General features: G+C 39.5%; 1 protein-coding gene across 1 annotated transcript in view; it reads right to left on the minus strand.

The window, feature by feature from the left end:
* Nucleotides 1–6,218: 6,218 nt before the first annotated feature.
* The window catches only part of tango6 (transport and golgi organization 6 homolog (Drosophila)), a 20,630-nt gene continuing 15,993 nt past the window's right edge, over nt 6,219–10,855 (minus strand). Inside the window, exons 17-18 of the mRNA XM_074678611.1 lie at nt 10,541–10,654; nt 6,219–6,927 (exon numbers count right to left, since the gene is read on the minus strand). Coding sequence (XP_074534712.1) covers nt 6,751–6,927; nt 10,541–10,654 — 291 coding nt within the window. The 3' untranslated portion in view covers nt 6,219–6,750. The remainder of the gene's footprint in view (nt 6,928–10,540; nt 10,655–10,855) is intronic.

Here is a 10,855-nt window from a genome sequence, read left to right on the forward strand (position 1 = left end):
GCTGCGCAAAGCTGGTTAAAAAGTGAGTGAAACCCTTTTTGTCCACTAACAAAAACAAAATCTTCCCTGCTTTTAGCATTTGTAACATTGATGATTTTTCTGAAAACTCCTTTTATTTCATCTTGAAAGTTATTTTTCTGGCGGCAAAAAAAGGTTTGGCTACCCTGAGTGACCAGTGAGAGATGCTGGTTGTCTGCTGCAGTATCCTGTCAGCTATAAGTCAGAATAGAGTCTGAATAGATTATAAGCCTATTCCCAATTTGTGGTTAGTTCAATACCCAAAAGTAAATGATCAATTTGTTAATATGTTTTTTTCCAGCACTCTGCTATGTCTTTCTCTAAACCTCTTAAAGGGCAACTCCGGTTTTTTGACACCTGGACCTTATTTATTGGTGTGTGCATGCTCATATACTCACTCAGACAAACATTGTGAAGCTCGGAGTCCTTCAGAAGTTATTTAGATCCAACCGATTTTAGGATGAAAAAATATAGCCAAAATGAGCGATTTTGCAGAGATTATGTCCCGCTCTGAAGCTCCCTTGCCATGGCCCCCGCTAAGTGCGGCTAAAATCAGCTGGATCTAAATAACTTCTGAAGGACTCTGAGCTACACGATGTTTGTCTGAGTGAGTATATGAGCATGCACACACCTATAAATAAGGTCCAGGTGTCAAAAACAGGAGTTGCCCTTTAAGGATGTAATCAGATCAATCAATTTCTGCCTGTCATTCCCCTACTCTCGATTGGTTTTCTGGTCTATCTTCTGTCCTATTCTCTTGACACAAAGGCGTAAAAGCACCTTAAATATAACTTAAGAAACTAAAACTGTTACTTGCTGTCACCTCCTTGCTGCTCCCTAATTCCACCTTTACCTTTACACTTGATCTGCTTTGGCTCTTGAAAAACAACAGATTAATGGCAAAAAAAAAACCACCTCGATTTCAAGGTTTCAAAATCACAATCATTTTATCAGTGTGGGAAATAATGTCAGCTGTATCCATTATTTATACGGTCCTCGGTCCTGACCCTTTCTCACCCGAATAGAAGAATTTAAAACCCAGACCTACGTGCCTCAGGTACTAAGACCACAGTCGTCATTGCAGAGGTGGCAGGTTTGACTCCTGGCCCTGACCACTCTCTTCTTGCCACATGTATCCTTTTGGGTTCCCCTCTGCCCCTGAAAGAAAGAAAGAAAGAAAGAAAGAAAGAAAGAAAGAAAGAAAGAAAGAAAGAAAGAAAGAAAGAAAGAAAGAAAGAAAGAAAGAAAGAGGATAAAACCATAGGAGAGAAACAGATTTATAATGATGTAGATGTGCTGTACCTGAACCTGTGGTCTCAGCTGTCTTAGTATTCAGTTTCTGCAGACGGGAAAATGGTTTCCTCAGCTCAACCTGATATCTGGGCTTGGTTGAATTATAATAGAATTTTTTTCCTCTGCCTTTAACACGGCTGAGCTCATTGCTGATGCGACCCATGTTGTGTGTTTGCATATTAAAAAGGCTTCTTGCTGTTTCCAAGCAGGAATGACCTTGATCAAACTGCTGAGGGGATTAAAATGCATGAACCAATTTGGCATCGAGCATTTTTAAATCTCCTTATGATTATAGTTACAGAAAATAAGACGAGGGTAAAAATCTGCATAACCTACAGAACAGTGGGATGTCCTATTAGAGGACTATGTCAGCCAAAATTGAACAATCTACTTTTCTCTGTCCCAGAGGATCAAACACCTTTTTGACCTTGTCTGTAATGAGTGTCCAGCAGGAAGAGTACTGCTAACTTTTGGCTTTGCTAAGAACTTCATTAGGTGTCCCCAGGGGGCTTCAAATTAGCTCTTTTGTCTACCTATTCACTGTATGAGTTAAAATAGTGCAGGCAATGGAAAACAGTGTGCATCGTAAGTGAGCTCAGTCTGTGAAATGAGATTTTTTTTGCTTCATGTAAGTGGTACAGGTAACAAAAATTATAACTTATTGAGGACTAAAACAAACCAGATTCACTTCAGACATCATGAAAGCTCACAAACTGTATGGGCTGAAAAAATGAAGTCACTGAATTCAAAGCTTGCAGCTCCTCTGAGGAACATTTGAAGCTGGCTTCAAAAGGAAGTAAATCCCTGCTGAAGACCTGTTGCTGGCTTGAGCGATTGTACAGCAGGAATAATCATGATGTGCTTCCAGCTCATTCTTTCTTTGTCATACATGGATTTCCTTTTACCTGGCATGGGCGAAAGCATTGGCCTGTTTCCCCACAGAAGGTTGGTCACTGTAAAGATGTAAAGACCAGCTCTCAGTGTTACTCAGGGTTGGGTTATTCCCCAGCTACCTATCACCAGTCAATCTCCTGGCTGAGAAGAGTGTAAATAAGAGCTTCATGGTTAAACTCCCCGAGCTTTTAACCCTAGAATACTATCCCTGTAGATAGTCACACCATCACTCACACCAGGTATGTTTAACCCAATGTAAAATATCCAATAAAAAATGCTTCACATCAAAATATACTGAAGTACAACAATACATGGAAAAAAGTATTCTTCTTTTAATTTTCCACAAAGTCTTAAAAAATGAAAGAATGTGTCACAACGAACCTAAAAGTAAGGCTCTAAAATTTGTGAAAAATCAGGAAGGTTAAAGTTAGGACTTTTTCTTTGGTTTATCTATTCCTTGGACATGTGAGCCTTGTTTAGTGAAGGTTATAAGAAAAAATATATTTTTTAAATAATAAAAAAATGGTAAAAATCACTAACATAAGTGAAAATCACTCGACCACATCCCTGCTGAAAAAAAAAACAGCGACCATAGCAGGAAAACACACCTACCTTTAGTGACATCAGTGAGTTGCATGGAGCTACCCAGGGACCCACAAAACCCAGACAAACACAACAGGATGAAAATCATGTAAATACATTTGCCCGGGCGAAAATCACCCAGCAATAGTGTTCTAGGGTTAAAACAGCTCAATACACAGGTTACACTATACATAGTTTCATCTGTAGCTAATTGTCTAATTTTTCCATCCCCTCAACAAATAATTGTCACATCACAGCAGAAAATAACCAGAATAAACAACAAGCTATGAATAGCAGTGGCTGACTTCAGGATGGCCATATTTTGTGCCTATTTTGACTTTATTGTCCATTTACAGAAGTAAAAAAGCTGTTGACAGGAAATGAAGTTGTTGCTAATGTATTGGCAAGCTGTTGCATGTGAGGAAGGCTTGACAGCTAACTCTAGCTACATATCATCTCCGAGGAAGTTTTTCCCTTAGAAACGGTTGAGGCTGAACTGTTGGCATAAAACTGATTCTGAAAATAATTTTGTACTTTAAAAAAGTGTAAATATTAATGTTGCAAAAATACCAGAAAGCAGACACAAACCAGTTCCAAGAAGCCAAACTTTACAGCAAAAATAGTTTCCAGCCTGGTTCATTAGATAACGACAGACTGTATAATTAATGGATATAGTCTCCCCAACGTCACCTGTCTGTTTCCGAAGAGGATTTTTGAAGCAAAGTGGCTATTGTGGCCATATTGGAAGTGGCAAGGGCCACGAGGACAGCTCAAGCGCGCCGTCAGTCACGTGAGCTGAGCTGTGCCTCGGAATGGGCGAGTTAGAAAAAAATATCACCCAACTTCATTGTGTGCCAATCGTGAAATTAGCGATTCAGACATTTTTTTAACCAGGCTGTAAAAAGATACATTTTTTTGCTGTGAAAACGGTTTCTTTTTTTTTTTGTTTGTTTTGTTTTGTTTTTTGTTTTGTTTTTTTTTTTTGTTCGGTGTGTCTGTGGCTTCTCAAGCAGACACTCAAGAAACAGCAGATTTTAGCACCTCTGCATTGTCACATATTCTTAGACCGGAGATTGCCGCCTGGTAATAACATGTAATATACTCACTGTACAACGTGTTTTTCTTTTTCTTTCTTTCTTTCTTTCTTTCTTTCTTTCTTTCTTTCTTTCTTTCTTTCTTTCTTTCAACTAATTCAGTAAATTTTAAGATCATGAGTTTTAGCCAATCAGAGGCACAGCTGATCCGCTGACAGGTGTACACCTTGTAGATGTTTAAGAGAAGGCTAAAAGCCCACCCACCTCAACTCCAGCTCTTCACCTCACTTTTTTTTTTCTTTTTTTTCTCATGACTCTGAGCTTCTTTATTTCAATAAAAAAAATATTAAAAGAATCCTTGCAAAACGTTCAGGATAAATGCAGTTACAAAAACTCATAGAATATATCAATTTGGCAGCACTTTACCTCACACTTCCATCCGATGACCATAAGATTCAAACCTCTGCATCAGAAACATGGGTGGCCTCACGTACACTACATCCATGTGTCATACAGTTTATTGTTATTATAAACACACTTTTCCAGAGCTGATGTTTCTGAATTGTTAATACTCTTTTTGATTGATCTCAGGAAATTTTCTCATAAGTTGGGATGGATGTCAGTTTTTATCAAAACCAAAACATTAAAAAAAAAAAGAAAAGAACTTGAAATGCTCAATTTTCTAACCCATAAAACAGATTTTCTCTCAACTACTTGATTCATGTTTGATTCATTTATATTACCCCATATTCAGATTTAGAGCAGTGACCTCTCCCTTGAAGCTTTAATGTTCAGTCTGGAGAAATGTGTTTCCAGGATTTTCTCCAAAACATCCAGATCCATTCAAATCAAGATGTCACAGGATCTACATCAACCTTTGGCATGTGTTTAAGTGTTTCTTTTTGTTTGTTGTTTGAGGTGACCCTGAGGAAAGATACATAACCCCCACAGTAAACACAGGTGTGAGAGTCATCGTTTGGTGGCTGTAAGAAAGACCTAAATCTGCCAGTATGATGAAAGACCGTGTTTCTCCTCCGCCTGCCTCAGTACCTTGACTCTGCGATGGGGGAAATATCCACCGATTGCAAACAAGGCTGAAGCCTCCTGTGTTTGCTGTTTGGGGGACAGAGAGAAGGTCATGTCTCATACACTGTTAGCTTTTTGCTCAATGGATGAAACAAAAGAAGGAATGTCTCATTGCTCTCTGTCAACCTTGAGCCCCACTGTTCAAACCTTGCTGGACCTCATTTATTCATGTTCACACAGCGATGTCAAGCATAGTCTCCAATTCAGGTTAGAGTTAAGTGTCTTCACAAGGAGAAATCATTTTGTAAGAGAAAATTTCTATGTAAAAAAATATAACAATTTAATTTTATAGAGTTTAATAGAGTCCCAGCTGCAACCACATCAATGTTTGTTGGTTCTGCTATCGTGATTATGTGATGTTAACGTGAGAGTCACTCACTTAAAAATAAAATAAATGTTAGCATTTATTTGATATTATTGGGTCTATTTACAATCATAGTAACACATGTTAACATTTTTTGAAGACTTATAAAGATTGATTTAAGACACTTTAAGGCGATCAAAGGCCTTGTTTTTAGATTCATGAATTCAATGCCTTTTAAGACTTTTTAAGAATTTGCAGGAACCCTCTTCTAAAAAAAAGTTGAAATAGTCTCTCTTCTAGATACATGCTTGATAGTAATCCACACTTTAAAATGAGATTATCAGCGCTACTATTACAGGTTGCAGTTTAGTTTGAAATGCTTCTTCCTAGCTTCAAGATCAGGTCGAGCAGAACTGGATTGATTTACAGCACATCTAAGTCTCTGACAGCACGACACCGGCTGACGAAGTTTAGTAGGGAGAAGGGAGGTCTGTGTTTTTCTCTGCTGAAAACGATTTCTGTGACTAATTTTATAGTGATGGTGGAGACAAGAGCCTAACTGTCAGACAGAAAAAGGACAGAAGAGCAGAAGAAAGCTAAACAGAAGAGTGATAGAGCATGAGCTAAAGGCTAAAAGTGCTAAACTGTATGTAATAATGTTCATCCCAACCCACATGCAGCAGTTATTTTGCAGTGGTCTGTTCAAACTTGAGAGTCTATCAATAAAATGAAGAGTAGGACAGGGCAGGACATAACCAGGATTCACTAACTTTACACATTACAGCCACTAAACCACCTACACAGACAGTGTTTGCTTCTTGTCATGTTAGCACGGGCCGCTAATGTTGCTACATATAGCCAGCTACTACAAAGTTTGCTGGATGTCACGTTTCAAACTCTATCGCTACCTAACTGTACTGATAAATATCTTACCTTGGTACGTTGTATCCAGTAAAAATTGTCTTGAACAAAGAAAATTTGTTTCCATTTGATCTCCTTTTAATTCCAAAATGAACACCTTGCTAAAAGTCATTACAAAAGTGTGCGTGAGACTCTGGGCCAGAAGGTGGGACAGAGTGCGGAGTGCAGGAAAGCACCCCAGACCTAAAACAAAACCTGGGCCGTCCACTACATGGGCACACGACTTGCCATATAGGCCAAACCTGCACCCATACTAATCTGAATTTAAATAATGATGGATTTGCTTATGAAATCTGTAAGATCTGTATTTTGAGCCCTGAACCAACTTGGGTGACAAAACTGTTCAGATATGAAATATGAATCTTGGGTAACAATTAACAGTACATAACATTTAAGTCTTCACATAAAAATACTTTAATTTGGTAATAGACTGTTGAAGTTTGACACAGTGTAGCTTTAATGTTCTGTTATTCAAGGAAAAGTCTGAGGCCAAAACAATACATGTTACCTGAAGACAGAGCTGGTATTGGACTAGCAGAGTCCATAAACAGAGAACATAAATACTGAGTCCTCTTGGAGTCCAAACTATAAAGATCCTGCTAAAATAAAATTTGAGCTCTAAGGAAGCACAACAATCTTTTTCTCCAGCTTCTGCTCAGGGAAGATGAACCTCCTCATCACTTCATCAAGCTCCTCCAGAGCGAGCTGGGCGTGGAGCACTGCGACTTCATCCGGGTCTGAGCGGACAACCCATTTCAGGGCTCGGTACAGGTCCAGTAAGACGTCTCTGAGAACCTGGAAAAGTCACAGGAGAGAAAGGGAAACAAGACTTTTAATTATTGTTTTTCAGCAGACTGGGCTGGAAGCTTGAGACAAACAGTCTGGTTTCTCAGTTTGTTGTTCTCATTTTGAGGAAACTTTGTCTGTTACGGTTGGTTACTGCTTATAAAATCAAACTGCGCTGTGTGACAGACTTCTCTTTCATGTTTCTTATGTATAATTTCAGACTAATGCATGTGCATTTTTATACATAAACTGATTATTTAGGAATCCAATAAAACCTTAAAGAAAAAACAAGTGACCTCTTACATAACTTATTAGTTCCCTACTGAACACCTGCCTTGTCAAAGTCCTCAGACATTAAACATACAGACAAGGTGGAGAATATAATTCCAGTTCTCTTATTTTCACACAGCGAGAAAAACAGTCCAAACACTGCCTTCCACCCGGCTTAAAGAGTGTAATGCTGAATCTAATGAGTACTGGAAGAAGAGACAGACGTCACAGTGAGCTGTTAGATGAAGTCCTGCGAGCTGTCTTACTCTTTTCACTGATTCACCCTGGTGTTAGGAAAACTACAGACCCTGCCTGCAGCATGAATCCAGCTAAACTGCCACAGATGCTGTCTGCTGTCGTATTTCTGATCAAGTAAATGAGCTCAACAGGTGTTGACCATGTCAAAGATTGATACATAAACTGCATGGCCTTTCATAAGCCAACGTTCTGCTCCTCAATGTTTTTCAACAGGTCACGCCTCATTGTTTGTTGCTCTCTGCTCTTCTCAACCTCTCTATCACCTCCTCCACCCTCCTCACTGCTCTCCTCCACCTTTGGCCTAACCTTTGAGTCCCGGCCTGTCAGGGTCTGTCCCTCTCATCTGTTCTCATGCCCCTCTGTGTATCATTATCCACGTACAGCTGCTGCAGCTTCATAATGACAGGACCTGCTATGAGACCAGCAGCTGGACAGCTCACTGTAATCGTGGCAACATCCCAACCGCCACATCACACTGTAGCCAGGTCCTCTTCACAAGCAATTCAAGCATCATTTTTGTCCTTGAATACCTTGAAATAAGACATTTTTCTGGGTTTGTCAGGTGAGTATGGCTTATATAAGTATCTTACACTAAAGATAAGAAGCATTTGCTTAGATTTCAGTTTTGACAGAGCATCGCTTGCACCTGGGGATAGTAACAGACTAATCTGTTTATCTTTTTCTGTTCAATGATCACATCTAGTGGATCATAAACTTGTTTAAATTACAGGATTTAAGGATTTCATGACCAGTTTTATATTTTTAAAGGTCTTAAACTGTGCCATCATTACAGAACACTGTAATAATCTGCCTTCACTGCCCTACAGTAGTATTCTGCATAACTTGGCTGAGCGTTTGCATTATTTAACTCTCAAAGCCACACAGTGAAGAGTGACTAAATTAATCTGGTCATCCTGCTGCCCCGCTGCTTCCATATTTGGAGACCAGAGAACCATGATGTGATCAGTTTGGATCCTGCACCTGATTATCTAAAAACAACACTTGAGGAAAGGCTTTCCAGAGACTTAGGACGTGAAACATTGAGGAAGAGGTGTGACTTAAAAACATGGGGTTTGAAGAAAGTCCAAGGAGCTTACATGTAGTCCTTAACCCCAGTTATGGCCACAGAGAAACTGGAGCAGATTACAGGACCTGTCAGACTCTGTAAAAACAGCCTCTTACTCTCAAAAACACACCCTGAGCTGCAGTACTCATCCTGTTTAAAGCCTGGACCAGACTGAGTCCTCCTGCCTCCAGCATTCCACGGTTTGAAGCAGAAAAGTCAGTTTGGTTAAACTTGATTTGTTTTTTATTTGTTGTCAGTAACAGAGGAAACATTCTCCAACCATGGAGACGGAGCGGGTAGCCTCACGGTGACCTCACTGACCACTCAGTGTCTCTGTTTACAGAAAGGGAAGAGTGTCACCGTGAAGCCTAGCATCATGTAAATCACACCTGCACACACTGACATCTACTACACTTTGAATACAGCTCTTTTTATAGAGCTATGTTTGATATTTCCAAATGTAAAAAGAATTCATTCAAAATATTAAAACTCTGATTTTCAGTGAGCTGTCTGCTTGGTTCTGGTGCTGCTAAGGTCCAACCTTTTAATGTCAAGGGGAAACAATGTCAAAAAAAATCTCTGAGAAATGTGCATCATAGGCCTCTTTCACACTTGCACTACTGATCCTCTCAGGACAACTAGGCCTGGAGTGTATCTGTGATCTAATCTCACAGAGAAAATACTATTACTCAAGAAGTTTTAATCTGGTTTAAGACAACATCATAGTACCGAATCGGACCTCCTCAAGGTCACCAATGACCTCCTTTTAACGACACACACAGGGGAGAGAGCAATTTTAACCCTTTCAGACCTAAGTGCAGCATCTAACACAGTAGGTCACGTTAATTTAATCCAATCCAATGTCTTAAAAGTTGGGTGGTCATCAGAGACACTGCACTTAGTTGGACTGAGTGCTATACTTAAAATCAAACCTTCCCAGTCACTCTAGATAATCATGTCTCCTCAACCTCAAAGATCAGCAATGGTGCACCACAGGGTTCAGTTCTATGTTCAGTTTATCTTCTGTTTGTATGCTGCCACTTGGCTAACTTGTCAAGCATTGTTAAGGCTCTTTCCACTGCTATGCAGATGACACACAGATATACCTCCCTCTGAGACCTGAGGACCCTTTGAGCCTGGCTGCTGTAAAAACGGTCTGTTTTGTGTTTGTGTTTGAAATGTTTTTACAAATTTGCACCTCAGAAAAAAAAATCAATCCATATTATCCCAGATGGATCCTGAAAAGGTAACCCATGATCAGATTTCTGTTAGTCTCTCCTCTCTGGCATAAATCAAAAATCAGTCTGTAAGAAGCAGACAGGCTTCTCACAGGTAAAGATAGATGACCTAGCCTCCCTCCATTGGCTCCACGTTAGTTTTAGAAGAGATTATAAGATTGTCTAATCTATCAACCTCATATGAGTGAGTCTGCAGACTTACATCTTTGAGTGGGAACCCCGTTGTTGTTTCAAAGATGAGGCTTAAAACCAGAGGAGACAGAGCCTCGGCACAACATTCAAGAGAATATTTTTCTAACTCAGCAGTTTATAAATCATTAGGACCATCTGATCGTCCAATCAGAGACACAGCTCAGCTCACGAGACTGACGGGGGTCCTGTAGCTGTTAGAAAGGAAGCTCAGAGCCCGTGTCATATCCAATAAGGCTGCGTCCGCAAATCGGCTTCGTTTCACTGTTTCAGAAATAAATGGTTGATGTCGCAGAGACTATGTCCATGTTTTATACAGTTTAAGGTTTTTAATGTATTTTGAGGTTGTACCCCTCGATTGTGTTTTATCATTTTACTGTTTAATCAGTTTTTATTTTATCTTTTTTATTCAAGGACTCCTGTAGTAAAACACTTTGTAAACTAATGTTTTTAAGTTGCTTTAAAAATAAGGTTATTATTATTATTATTATTATCGTTTTTTTTATCATCATTAATATTATAAAACTTGATGAGCCTTTAAGTAATTATTAAAACCAGGGAACAGATGTTTACTTGTCAGATGAGAGTGTACATGTTGTACCTGCGTGGTTTTATCGCTGAGGCCTCGGAGCAGCAGCGTGATAACGTGAACAGCAGCTCTCCTCACCTCGGCCTCTTTCTCTGTCTTTATGAGTGCGGTCAGACAGGAGCTCAGCTGAAAACACACAAACACACACTCATTATTTTTTGCATTTTTGTCCTGTGGTTTCAACACAAGTTCAAGACCAGAGCTCTCCATGTGGTTATCTTTAGGTAAGAAGTAAAGGGCTGTGCTGGATTTGAGACACGCTGCCAACACTGCTGAGGTCAGTATCAGATCTAAGCTGGATTGACTCATGTATTGATCACCATTTAA

The sequence above is a fragment of the Halichoeres trimaculatus genome, unplaced genomic scaffold (assembly GCF_033239565.1).
Source record: "Halichoeres trimaculatus isolate MK-OKI-2021-1 unplaced genomic scaffold, fHalTri1.1 fHalTri1_scaffold_10, whole genome shotgun sequence".
NCBI lineage: Eukaryota > Metazoa > Chordata > Actinopteri > Labriformes > Labridae > Halichoeres > Halichoeres trimaculatus.